The sequence below is a fragment of the Lithobates pipiens genome, unplaced genomic scaffold, assembly GCF_037356315.1.
Source record: "Lithobates pipiens isolate NorthernLeopardFrog02 unplaced genomic scaffold, aLitPip1_a1.2 Scaffold_8, whole genome shotgun sequence".
Taxonomy (NCBI): domain Eukaryota; kingdom Metazoa; phylum Chordata; class Amphibia; order Anura; family Ranidae; genus Lithobates; species Lithobates pipiens.
This window is the reverse complement of record NW_027507903.1, coordinates 279,613,165-279,627,137: the sequence shown is the minus strand read 5'-3', so window position 1 is coordinate 279,627,137 and position 13,973 is coordinate 279,613,165. Positions and strand designations below refer to the sequence as shown.

General features: G+C 41.2%; 1 protein-coding gene across 3 annotated transcripts in view; it reads right to left on the bottom strand.

Annotated features, from left to right (window-relative positions):
* The window catches only part of SLC41A2 (solute carrier family 41 member 2), a 154,028-nt gene that overhangs the window by 77,484 nt on the left and 62,571 nt on the right, over positions 1 to 13,973 (bottom strand). For all 3 annotated transcript variants that reach the window (XM_077472106.1, XM_077472107.1, XM_077472108.1), the window contains exons 4-6: positions 9,344 to 9,415; positions 3,971 to 4,115; positions 1 to 147 (exon numbers count right to left, since the gene is read on the bottom strand). In XM_077472106.1, coding sequence (XP_077328232.1) covers positions 1 to 147; positions 3,971 to 4,115; positions 9,344 to 9,415 — 364 coding nt within the window. The remainder of the gene's footprint in view (positions 148 to 3,970; positions 4,116 to 9,343; positions 9,416 to 13,973) is intronic.

The following is a 13,973-nucleotide window of genomic DNA, read 5'->3' as shown; positions in this document are numbered from 1 at the left end:
CGATGCAGGTGTAAAGACCTTGACTTATCCATGCCAATATAGCAAGGGTGATAAGATCCCCAAAACTAGCAGCAATTGGAGTGGCAACATTGTCTGGGTTTATCCCGGTTTTCTTTGATCCAACAATTACTCCTACCATGATTATACCTGGAGTATCAAGGGAAAAAAATAAATAAAAAAAATAATATTTGTACACCAAGCCTGCTTAATTATGATGTTTTAATGATACAGTATCTCACAAAAGTGAGTACACCCCTGACATTTTTGTAAAAATATTATATCTTTTCACGTGACAACAATGAAGAAATGACACTTTTCTACAATGTAGTAGTGAGTGTACAGCTTGTATGACAGTGTAAATGTCTTGACCATGCAAAATAACTCAACACAGCCATTAATGTCTAAACTGCTGGCAACAAAAGTGAAAATGTCCAAATTGGGCCCAAAGTGACAATATTTTGTGTGGCCACCATTATTTTCCAGCACTGCCTTAACCCTGTAGAAGAAAAAGTGGGTGCACACTGGAACAAAAAGTTTGCTCGACAGAAATCTTTATTGGTCCCATGCCAAGCAGATGATACAGGACCATGGTAGTGAGACGGGGCAAGCATCTGGAGAGACACTGCACCTCGATGGCCTGAGTGGTGAATACTTTGTGTTACTGCCTTAACCCTCTTGGGCATGGAGTTCACAAGAGCTTCACAGGTTGCCACTGGAGTCCTCTTCCACTCCTCCATGATGACATCACAGAGCTGGTGGATGTTAAAGACATTGCGCTTCTCCACCTTCTGTTTGAGGATGCCCCACAGATGCTCAATAGGGTTTAGGCCTGGAGACATGAATGGCCAGTACATCACCTTTACCGTCAGCTTCTTTTGCAAGGCAGTGGTCATCCTGGATGTGTTTGGAGTCTCTGAAGGGAGGGGAATCATGCTCTGCTTCAGTATGTCACAGTACATGTTGGCATTCATGTTTCTCTCAATGAACTGTAGATCCCCAGTGCCAGCAGCACTCATGCAGCCACAGACCATTACACTTCCACCACCAAGCTTGACTGTAGGCAAGACAACCTTGTCTTTGTACTAATTCACCTGGTTGTTGCCACACACGCTTGACACAATCTGAACCAAATAAGTTTATCATGGTTTCATCAGACCACAGAACATGATTCCAGTAATCCATGTCCTGTGGTTTGCTTGTCTTCAGCAAATTGTTTGCAGGCTTTCTTGTCCATCTTTAGAAGAGGCTTCCTTCGAGGATGGCAGCCATGCAAACCAATTTGATGTAGTATGCGGCGCATGGTCTGAGCACTAAAAGGCTGACCCCACCACCCCTTCAACCTCTGCAGCAATGCTGGAAGCACTAATGCATCCATTTCCCAAAGATAACCTCTGGATATGACGCTCAGCGCGTGCACTCAACATCTTTGGTCGACCATGGCGAGGCCTGTCCTGAGTGGAATCTGACCTGTTAAAAACAGCTGTATAGTCTTGTCCACTGTGCTGTAGCTCTGTTTCAGGCTCTTGGCACCTTCTTATAGCCTAGGCCAGTGATGGCGAACCTTTGCACCCCAGATGTTTTGGAACTACATTTCCCATGATGCTCCACTACACTGCAGAGTGCATGAGCATCATGGGAAATGTAGTTCCAAAACATCTGGAGTGCCAAGGTTCGCCATCACTGGCCTAGGCCATCTTCATGTAGAGCAACAATTTCTTTTCCCCCTTTTTTTTTTAAATCCTCAGAGATTTTTGCCATGAGGTGCCCTATTGAACTTCCAGTAACCAGCATGAGAGAGTGAGAGCGATAACACCTAATTTAACATACCTGCTCCCCATTCACACCTGAGACCTTGTAACACTATTTAGTCATATGACAACGGGGAGGGAAAATGGCTAATTGGGACCAATTTGGACATTTTTACTTAGGAGTGTACTCACTTTTGTCCCCAGCGGTTTAGACATTAATGGCCTCCCTGCTCCATCAAAGCCCTAAAGCTGGCCAAACATACAATTTTCTTATTCAATTTCCTTTGGATTACCCTTTAACTATGTACAGCAAGGGCCTGCCTGTTTACAAATTGAGAGCGTTTAGGTCTGACCTCATATTATATGGCTTTGGTAAATCTAAAAGGAAAATTGTACAAGAAAATGATATAATGCATGGCCAGCTTAAGGCTGGGTTCACACGGGTTTTGTCTGACTTTAGATTTATGTTTGTCCCAATCATGTTTGAACCCCCGATTAAAAATAGAACATGGTGTTAGAAAAGTGTGATCTGTGAGGTTTTTCCAGCACTGCTTTCAAATCACACTGCCCTTGCGATCTGCGGCGGGTGACCGTGCAATTTTAATGACACCCCAAATTGCAAACGCAATGTGTTTGCCTGCACCAGATCGCATGGCACAAAAACACCATACAATGCAGTTGCAATGTGTTTCAAAAATTGGTGCATGCACTACTTTGGTGCAATGTGGTATGATTTGAGCCCATTCAAAATGAATGGGCTCAAATTGCACTGCATTGCATGTGAATTAGACAGTACTGTGCTGCGATTTCTGTGCGATTCATAGTGTGAACCAGGACTTATTGTTGATGGACTCCCTACCTCTGCTGAAGGTCTTTTCCAAGCATTAACTAACTACCCTTTTGGTAAAAGAAAAAAACTTTCCGAGATTAGTTTTGAACTTTCCTAATGCTACTTTGATGTCATGTCCTCATGTTCTTGATCTTGGCTTCATATTAAAAATACTGCCCTCCTGAACCTTATCGTTAGGGGCGTTTTACATGCATTTATTAGCTGCAGTTCCATTGACTACTATTTGGTCACATGTTTTTGCTGCATTTTCTGAAAACATCAAAAGTTTGCATGCTACCTCTTTGTTTCGCTTTCAGAAAACGTGGAAAAAAAACACACAACCTAACAGTTACATAGTCAGTTTGAAAAAAAAAAAAAAAAAAAAAAAAGACACAAGTCCATCTAGTTAAAGAAAAAAATAAAAATAAAATAAAATAAAATCATACAAATCTCATATACACAATCCTTCACCCTTAGTTAATCCAGAGGAAGGTGAAAAACCCCAGCAAAGACTAATAGTAGTCAAGTGGGCCACGGCTAAAAACGCATGTAAAACACACCTAAACCACACATACACTGGTGCAGAGGTTAAAGCGCAGCACACCAGTGTGAACTCGGCCCAACTCCAACGCTGTATTAGAGTGGTGCTTCCGATATAGGGAACAGTGCCCTATCTCAGTCGTCGGGCTAAAACCCTCATGTGGAGAGGCAGTACTGTCTACCACTGGGGGTAAACACAGACTATAGCTTACCTATGGTCAAATTGCTGCAGCACAAAAGTGACGGAACATAGAGCAATGAATATACATGGCTGGGGGTAGCAAAGTGGGGGCACTTTTCATCTCACTCACTTTTTATACATTTATTAAATACATCTATTACTTGAGAAGCATACCCTAGGTTCACACTGATGCAATGCGGGAACGAGCACGATTACAGCGCTGGTTCCCACATCCCTCCTCTCCCACAGACAGTTTACTCTGTCTTCTGCGAACCACTGTGGGTGTCATTACATTGTTAATGACACCCCCAGATCGGTTCACAGATCGCAGTGCAAACTATGAACTCGGACAAGAATCGGATCGCATAGGTGAGAACACCCATGCGATCCGATTCTAGTGCAGGGAAAAGCAAGTTCCTGCATTTTTTACTCTGAATCTAATGCGAGTTTAGCCCTACAACTCTATGGCTGAACACGCATCTCACAGACATCGCATGTGATCCGCACCGCAGGTGCGATGTCTGATCGCACTGGTGATCGCACTGGTGATCGCACTGGTGTAAACCTGGGCTTAATAAAATTATAACCTGATGAAAAAAAAAAATATAGATCTTCAAAGAATAAACACTGGAAAGGCTAGCTTTTTTCTCTTCTATAGTGTAGCAAGCTTACCTTGAAGAAGTGATGCGATGAAAGCAGTCGCTACACTACTAGAACAGAGGAGTATTGCATGGTCCAGACGGTATTTGCCCTCTGGAATCCAGCCTAAAATAACTGCTGCAACAGCAGCCAAAAACCCAACCACCGTTGCTTGTACCTGCAGAGAGAAACAAAGTATTATTGAACTGGGAGAACATTATGAAAACAGAAAAATGTATTCACATCAGTTATAACAAAAATACATTATAAACTTATTTGTGATTTTATTTTTCCAAATACGATCAAGACGACTTTTGATTTCATTTTTCCTGTAATTTATCTAATCCCCAGGATTATGTAGTATATTGTCACAGCAAAATTAGCCCATTGAGGATTTACTTACTGGAATTTCTGACTATGACCCTACCACAGCCCTTGCAAACCTAAATTAGGGAGTTTTACTCAGTCTGCTGCATTCTACAATAAAAAATAAAAAATGAATGAAGAATCCATTAAAACGTTGAGCCTATCATTCAACTACTCTGGCATTCAAACTTTGCCAGAGCCCTTTTAGGACTGGCCACACGTTACAATGCGATTGTACATCCAATCACGCAGGCCCTCCCACCACATAGTTGGTGGTAAATATAGAAGATCAAATTAAAAACCATGTATGGACTACCAGTTTAAACAACACTGAAAAAATTGACACTTTGCTACAATGTAAAGTAGTGAGTGTACAGCTTGTATAACAGTGTACATTTGCCGTTCCCTCAAAATACCTCAACACACAGCCATTAACCACTTAAGGACGAGCCTCTTTCTGAGATTTGTTGTTTGTTTTTGTTTTTTTTTGCTAGAAAATTACTTAAAACCCCAAACATTATACATTTATTTCCAACTCCCTAGAGAATAAAATGGCGGTCGTTGCAATACATTCTGTCACACCGTATTTGCGCAGCGGTCTTACACGCACACCTTTTTTTTCGAAAAAAAACCACTTTCATTAAAAAAAATAAGACAACAGTAAAGTTAGCCCATTTTTTTTATATATTGTGAAAGAATGTTACGCTGAGTAAATTGATACCCAACATGTCACGCTTCAAAATTGCACCCGCTCGTGGAATGGCGACAAACTTATACCCTTAAAAATCTCCTTAAGCGATGTTTAAAAAAATTCTACAGGTTGCATGTTTTGATTTACAAAGGAGGTCTAGGACTTGCTCTGGCTCTACCGATCGCTGCGGTACCTCACCTCTGTGGTTTAAACACCATTTTCATATGCAGGCGCTACTCACGTTTGTGTTCACGTCACACACAAGCTCATTGGGACAGGACGCGTTTACATTTTTTTTTTTTACCTTTTAATTTTTTATTTTTATAGTTTAAAAAAAATAAAAAGGTCACTTTTATTCCTATTACAAGGAATGTAAACATCCCTTGTAATAGAAAAAAAGCATGACAGGACCTCTTAAATATGAGATCTGGGGTCAAAAAGACCTCGGATCTCATATTTAGACTAAAATGCAAGTAAAAAAAAAAAAAAATTGTCATTTAAAATTATTAATTTTTATTTATTTTTTTAAATGGCCTTATAAGAGCTGTGGGCGGAAGTGACATTTTTGAAGTTGCTTCCGCCCAGCAATTCAATTGTATGGAGATGGATCGGTCATCTTACCCTCGTCTCCATGCACAGCTAACAACAGGACGCAATTGCCTCCGCCGCTGCTGACGGCTCTGGTAAATCACCGCCTTCAGGCTAAGAGCGTAAAATGGCGATTTTACTTACTACCAATTCACATTTACGGAGGCCATGATATGTCCAGATAGAACAACCCACACCACCCCCTCAAATTACCCCATTTTGGAAAGTTTGCCAAGAGGCATGGTGAGTATTTGGCACTTCTCATTGGTTTTTGACAATGAAAAAGAAAAGAGGAAAACTTTTTTTTTTCTATTTTCAAAACTTTGTGACAAAAAGATCTGCAAAATACTTAACATGCCTCTCAGCAAATAGTTTAGGGCGTCACCTTTCCACAATAGGATCATTTGGGGGGGTTGTGCTATCTGGGCATTTTATGGCCTCTGAAACTGTGATAGGCAGGGAGGAGTGAAATCAAAAAAAAAAAAAAATGATGCCCTTAGAAAGCCTGAAGGCAGTATCCCCATACTCAGGAGAAGCAATAGCGAGCGCTGCCGAAAAAGACTGAGCCGACTACTGTGTATTCGGCTTGGCTCGGATCGCAGTCCCGCCCAGAATGGGCGGGACTGCAAGCCGAGCCGAGTACACAGTAGAGTCGGCTCGGTCTTTTTCAGCAGCACTCGCTCCAGAAACACCAGGGAGGCAGGACTACGAGCGGAGCCGAGCAGACGGCTCGGTCTTTTTCGGCGCCGCTCAGTATTTTAGCCTCACAGACAGTGGGGATCGGCGTATAACACGCACCCACGACTTTCCCCCGATTTTAAAGGGGGAAAAGGTGCGTGTTATACGCCGTTAAATACGGTAATAGACCATCACATGGCACATCATTTTTTTTTCAATCGCCCTTTACTCCGATACCCCTAAGATCTTGTGGAGTCTTCTGAAGTCACCTACTTAGTAAATAGAGTAAAGTTGTGGAGACTTTTAAAGCAAAGTTAGGTTATAACCTTGCTTTGAACATCTCACAGAGCACAGTTTAATCCATCATTCGATAATGGAAAGAGTATGGCACAACTGCAAACATGGCAAAACCTAACCGTCCAACTAAACGGACAGGCTGGGCTAGGAGAGCATCAGAGAAGCAGCCAAGAGGCTCAGGTGAGAGAATCTGTCCACAGGACAACTATTAGTCCGCAAATCTGGCCTTTATCGAAGAGTGGCAAGAACAAAGCCATTGTTGAAAGAAAGCCATAAAGAAGTCTCACTTGCAGTTTACGAGAAGCCATGTGAGGGACACAGAAAACATGTGGAAGAAGGTGCTCTGGTCAGACGAGACCAAAATGTTACTTTTTGCCCCAAAGGCCAAACACTGTGTGGAGGAAAACTTGAAACATGGTAGCGTCAGCATCAGGTGCTGGGGGTGCTTTTCTTCAGCAGGGACAAGGAAGCTGGTCAGAGTTGATGGGAAGATTGATGGAGCCAAATACAGGGTAATTTTAGAAAAAAACCCTGTTGGAGTCTGCAAAAGACTTGAGACTGGGGCAGAGGTTCACCTTCCAGCAGGACAACAACCGTAAACATACAGCCAGAGCTACAATGGAATGGTTTAGATCAAAGCATATTCATGTGTTAGAATGGCCCAGTCAAAGTCAAGACCTAAATACAATTGAGAATCTGTGGCAAGACTTGAAAATTGCTGTTCACAGATGTTCTCCATCTCATCATCTGACAGAGCTTGAGCTATTTTATAGAGAAGAATGGGTAAAAAAAAAAAAAAAGTCACTCTAGATGTGCAAAGCTGGTAGAGACGTACTCAAAAGGGGGCTAATCCCAGCCCCTTACCACGTGATCAGATGTCAGCCAATGACAGCTGATCACACGATGTAAACAAAAGCTCGGTAATCGGTTGTTATTTTCTCCTCACGCTAACAGCGTAAGGAGAAAAAAAAAAGCCAATCACGGGCTTATATGCAAGGGACATCGGTCCTGAAGAGGAAGAGGCAATTCTGCCTCATCTGTGCCACCAGTACCCCCTGCCAGTGCCCACAGTGCCACCTATCAATGCCCACCAGTGGTGCCAATCAGTGCCACCTAGTAGTGCTGTCCCTCAGTGTAACCAACCAGTGCTGATCAGTGCCCATTATTGCCACCCATCAGTCCCCATCACTGCCACCTCATCAGCGTAAATCAATGAAGGAGAAAAATATATATAAAAAAAATTTTTTAATTCGGTCTTTAGACTTTTTTTTTTTAACAAAAAATAAAAACCGCAGGAGGTGCTCTAATACCACCAAAAGAAAGCTCTATTTATGGGGGGAAAAGAATGATAAAAATTTCATTTGGGTACAGCAGGGGTTTCAAACTCAAATTGTCAGAGGGCCACATGACAAGTTTTCATATCCCATGGGGGCCGCATGCAAACTTTCAAAAACAATAAACGATACCAGCAATAATATACTACACTATACCCAGCACGGATGTCAGCAAAACACATTATTAACCCCCCACACTGGTGTCAGCAATTAACCCCCACACTCCACACCTTTCTACTCCAGTCACCCCACTAAAAACTTTGCCTCAGTGATGGCTCACTCACCTCTCCTGGCAGTCAGGATCATCTGCCTCCAGAGTCCTCTCTGCTCCTGGCTTCCACACAGGCCTAGTGACAGGAGACCCAGAGAACACAAGCTCCAGCCCTGAAGTCAGTGCCTAGGTGGGTGGGGCGATGGGAGGATCGATGAGCGGATCCTTCCTCCGCTCCTTCCCCTGCTCTGTTCTCTCTTCGGGCTGCAGCGGTGTATGCAATTCCGACACGCCAAAAATCACGCATGCTCAGATTCAACTACGAGACAGAAGCCATTGGCTACTGGCTACTGAACTTCCTTTTTCTAGTCCAGTCGTACGTGCTGTATGTCACCGCGTTCTAAACGATCGAAATTTGGTGTGACCGTGTGTAGGCAAGACAGCTTGAGTGGAATTCCGACGGAACTGGATCGGCCCTGCCTGCGGGCCATTTTTAAATGGTCCGCGGGCCGGTACTTTGAGATCCCTGGGGTACAGTGTTGTATGACTGCGCAATTGTTATTCAAAGTGCATTAGCGCTGAAAGCTGAAAATTGGTCTGGACAGGAGGGGGGTTTAAGTGCCCAGTAAGCAAGTGGTTAATCTTACATGCAACTTATGTTATCTGCTATGTTATGTGAAAATGTTGTCTATAGGCATATACAGTAAAGAGCACATACAGATGAGACTAAAAGAGTAGCAGTATAGATTTGATAAAAGTTCACCCTGGAAGATTAACCCAAAAAAAAAAAAAACACATGTACCTTGATAAACGCACAGCACCATGTTTGATATCTGTCCACTCTCAGGTTGTCCAGAATCAGCACCGGAAACTTCAAGCCATTTACCACTGACCTCATGCAACTCATAGTGTCACTCAGCCACCCTATGCTATATATACACACACCCTGTGACATGTCATGTGTTGCTGTCAAAGATGTAGATAGCACCAGAGTGTCTGAGTGACACCATGAGATGTATAGTTTCGCTGGTAAATGGGCAACAGTTTCCAATGTGATTGCTGGACAACCAGAGTGCAGACAGAAATCAAACAAAGCGCTATGCATTTATCATTATGCATACTTTTAAAGCGTAATTCTGGGGTGAACTTTCACTTTAAAAAGCAATCATTTTTGTCGGTACCTTGATATTAAAAAAGTAGGGATGTATGCAAGATTGGAAGCATGCAGCAAAAATAAATACCTGCTTTAAAGCCAGATTTCCAATAATCAGATTCCACTTCTCAATCGGGGAATCCATTTTCCCAACATTAACCTGCAACAAACACAAAGTGACATTTTTACAGATATTTTGTTGTAGAATCTAATACAAGCAGACACATTCAGTGATAGTTCTCAGTTATAATATGTCCCTTAGATGGCCAGATCTTGTCAGTTTCTCCTCCACCTGCATATAAACTAAATAAATGGAGCTCAGCTACTACATACTGTACTTAGCTGACATGTAAATATTCAGTGCTGCCACAAAACAAAACGGATTGAAATGTCATATTTGCCTGAACTACTAGTTATTATTGAGCCAAAACACTTGACCTTCCAGCTGATCTACCTTTGTCTGCAGCCTGCATTTTCTATCCACTACTATAAGGATACAATAGATTTGCAGACACAAATTGTTTTCATTACTCTAGTTGATTTTCATAAAAATACAAATGCGACTTGCATACAAATGCAGTCATGCAAGCAGAATTTCCATCCTACTCTATAATCATTATCGCAGACTTCCATGGTGATAGAATAGCTCACTTAATCCCACATACTGGTTAATCTTAGACGGATCAAGTTTAAAGCCAAACTTCAGGCAAGTAGACATGTAAAATACGTACAGGGGAGCCGATTTGCCAAAGGATTTGTATTTTATTTATTTATCTGCAATTACATAGCCAAGCCAGACAGCAAAGCTAGGTTGATGACCTAACTTTTTACCGCAGTTTTTTTTTTTTTTTTTTTTTTTTACAACAGTTAAAAAGTGTCACTAAACCCACATCATAAAAAAAAAAGCTAATCAATAAATGGCATTCATACTATCGCTGACGCTATGAAATTAATTTTCTGTATTCTGCAAAAACAAAAACACAACCCTGGTTGTGCCTGCTGTTCTCCATCTCCACCTTCTGTTTATGTCCCCAATTCCCCTAGGAATTTTGCAGAGCAGTTTTGGCAGCTCTGCACATGCTCAGTGCTTACGCGTTTCTATGCTGAGCATTTATTTTCTCTCCATCACATCTGAGCAGCCCATGTGACTATATACGCCCACATGTGTGGCTCTACACAGTGGTAAATGACACCCCACTCCCTTGCTCCTCCTCTACGCCCACTAACCGGCTAAACACAATAGGGGGGGCATATTATATATGTATACTGATGGAGGCTTCGCCTCCTCCTTACTCTAAGACACAGCCTGTGCCTGCCACAAATCTGCACGTACTATGTGCATTTCCAAAAATAATAAAGATTTCACTTCAAATATATATTTGTGTGACAATTGAAAACAGTTTATTGATTTTTTATTTTTTTTTGCACATATCCATTTATTAATAGATCAATGCTACAGTACTTTTTATAACCATGGTTTAGACTGTATTTATGCACATGTTTAAAGTTTGATATCATTTATTTTTACTCTGTATCCCAAAGGCTTTTTTTTTAATTGAACAAGTGAACAGTAGCAGAGGACTAGAAACTCCTCCTGCTTATGTTTCCCAACAGACAGGAAGCGAAAGACCTGGGATATGTGACAGCTGTTTATTAAATGTGAAAAAGGTACTTTAATTATTTTAAATTTTTTTTTAAATCTCAGTGCCCTCATCCATATACAGAAAGAGAAGGGACACTGTAAAAGTAAACAGTATGTGTTTAGCATCACCTTGAGCATTATAAGGTCAGCCCCAGGTCCAGATTGTAACTAGAAATTGAAGAATTCAAAAATTCTAAGTGCAGCCTTCAATTCGCTCTGCTCTTTCCTTCTCTCAGCATGCTTCTATGTCAAAGTATACATGCAGCACATCTAATTTAGTACTGCTATTCCAAGAGGCCAATATCAACTCAAAACATAGTTATGTGCACCAGTTGCATTTAAAAATAAAAGTAATCATTTTTGATACAACCATAACTGCACAAATTAGTAGTCTTTATATCGGCCTGAAGTTAATCTTTAAAACAGATCTAATCTAAGCAACACAAGCTAAACAGCTGGTATATGGCAATTCTGCTCTCCTTTTCAGCAACATAGCTACCTGCAACACGTGCCAATCTACATGCCCTGTTCATATTTTTATTCATCTTCTTTCTCTATTCTTTTCCATCAAAAAAAAAAAAAAGAATGGATGGGTCTGGTGGTCTAGAAAGTGGCCTAAAAACGATCAGCTTTAAAAAAAACATTATTCCTGTACTGAGCGTAAAGGGTATTCTCTTTTTTTGTTTTACTGGTGCTTTGCTAATGGTTCCCTTTCTTTGCCGCAGCTATACGCAATATTATTGATTATATTATTAGGAACATGCAGCGTCCTTTGTTATGTCATTTCTACAATCAGCCACAAAATACGGTCTGTTATTTCAGAAATTCTTTTAGAATCTACAGAGCAGACACATTTTGTTTCTCTAACGCCGGACGCATAATCTTTACAAAGAGAAATGATCTAGCCAGAATTTGCTACCTGAAGGTAATTATTTTAGCATCGATTTTCCTCATGGTATGTTCCTGCCACAAAAACTGCACAAATACCATTTTGTCAGGATCGTGTTACACTTCCATAACATTGTGTTAGCACTGAGCGGGTTTCAAAGGAATGGTAGCGGTATGATTAAATGGCAGGACCCTGAATTTCCATCCTCAATGCGGCCTTTTATAAGCACGACCTTGAGCAAATTAGTTTTCTTTCCCTGAATCAGAGGCTGAAATAACACTAAAAGCTCCTTCAGATTTTATTATGCCAACATTCTGCTGTACGTGGCTCCTGAATTCTGTAGGACCTGTCCTAAGCACATTATACTTGACCAAAAAATTATTTATCAAGTAGTCTAGTGGAGTAGGTATGGTGCCTTCTCGGAATGCACATTTACTTTTAGCTGATGAACACAAGTTAGTGGGTAAGAAAAAAAAAAAAAATGTTGCAATCCGCTAATATTGCAATAATAATGCCTCATGTGTTACTCGGGCTGTAATGTCAGTGTCTGTTGGGCAGCCCAGGGACAGTAAAACCACAGATCAGCTGCCTGTTTTTACCCATACCCCGGCTACTAGTGAGAAAGGGCCCTTAGAGAGGCATAGATTACCAAAAATCCTACCAGGGGTTTTAACCTGTCTGCTACACCAGTCCAATGTGATACCTTAACATCCTGGTGCCCATGAACTATTGGGTACCAGTTAAAGTGACAGCAGCAGAGTGGCAGAACAGTGCCAGGCACTGGAACGCTCTCTGTGAGAAGAAAGAAAAAAAGAAAAGAAAAAAGAAAAAGAAAAAGAAAAGAAAAGAAAAGAAAAGAAAAGAAAAGAAAAGAAAAGAAAAAAGAGAAAGAAGAAAGAAAGAAAGAAAGAAAGAAAGAAAGAAAGAAAGAGAGAAAAAAAAAAAAAAAGACAGAACGAAGGAGGAGCAGAGCCCGTGCAACCAGTAGGCTCCCTCACGGATGAGTTAAAAACTCAGGAAAAGATCTCTTTAATTCCTCCATGATCTTTCTCCTCCATGTCTCAATAGCAGGAACTCCTATATTCTCCAGGCTGCACGTTTGTACTGGTAACTTCACTTGCGTAACTTCCAGGAAACACGCTCCTCCTTACAGCTCAGCTCTTCTTTTCTCAATACGATTATTGACATGTAAAAACAAAAACACAGATACCATAGTGCTCTCTGTACTTTTATTAAAAAAAGCACCCAATAAAAAAGGCACACTTACAAGATCCAAAGGTTAAAACAGCATATATAAAAAACGTCTGCTTCTTCATCACAGCATGGACTCACAATGACTGCGTGATGTCACGGGCTCGGCTCCTCCCCTCTAAAACGTGTCACCCTCTCATTGGGCTTCATCAGTAGATGAAGCAGACTTTTTTATATGCCGTTTTAACCTTTGTATCTTGTAAGTGTGCCTTTTATTGGCGGGCTTTTTTAATAAAAGGTACAAACAGAGCACACTATATGGTATCTGTGTTTGTTATTACATGTCAATAATTGTATTGAGAAAATCGGAGCTGAGCTGTAATGAGGGAAAGGAGGAGAGTTTCCTGGAAGTTACCGAAGTGAAGTTACCAGTACAAACCTACAGTCTGGGGAATATAGGAGTTCCTGCTATTGAGACATGGAGGAGAAAGATCGAGGAATTAAAGAGAGATCTTTTCCTGAGTTTTTAACTCATCCATGATGGAGCCTACTGGTTGCACGGGCTCTGCTCCTCTTCTTTCGGTCTTTTTTTTTTTTCCCCTGAACTTTAACTCATCTGTGAGGTGAGCAGGCAATTTGGCTGGTGATGGCGTGCACGTGCTATTGATCTCAGAGGACGGATATACACAGCGGTGATTGCATTTCATACACTGGTTGCATAGACTGGTTGCACTATGATATTTATCATTGTATGGAAATTCATTTTGTATGTAATGATCTAAAGACACACAGCGCTGCACTATAAGGACATTTTTATTATTAAGTGTGGTGAATCACTGCGAGTGTTACAGCAGCTGTGGGGATATTTTTATTGTATTTACACTGGTATTTAGATTCATTTTCTTTTGGGGCTGATTGTCTCTTTACACTTTATATAGAGGGTTAAGTTTCACTGTCACTGACCACCAACGCGGAAGGTGGGCAGGAGAGAGGATT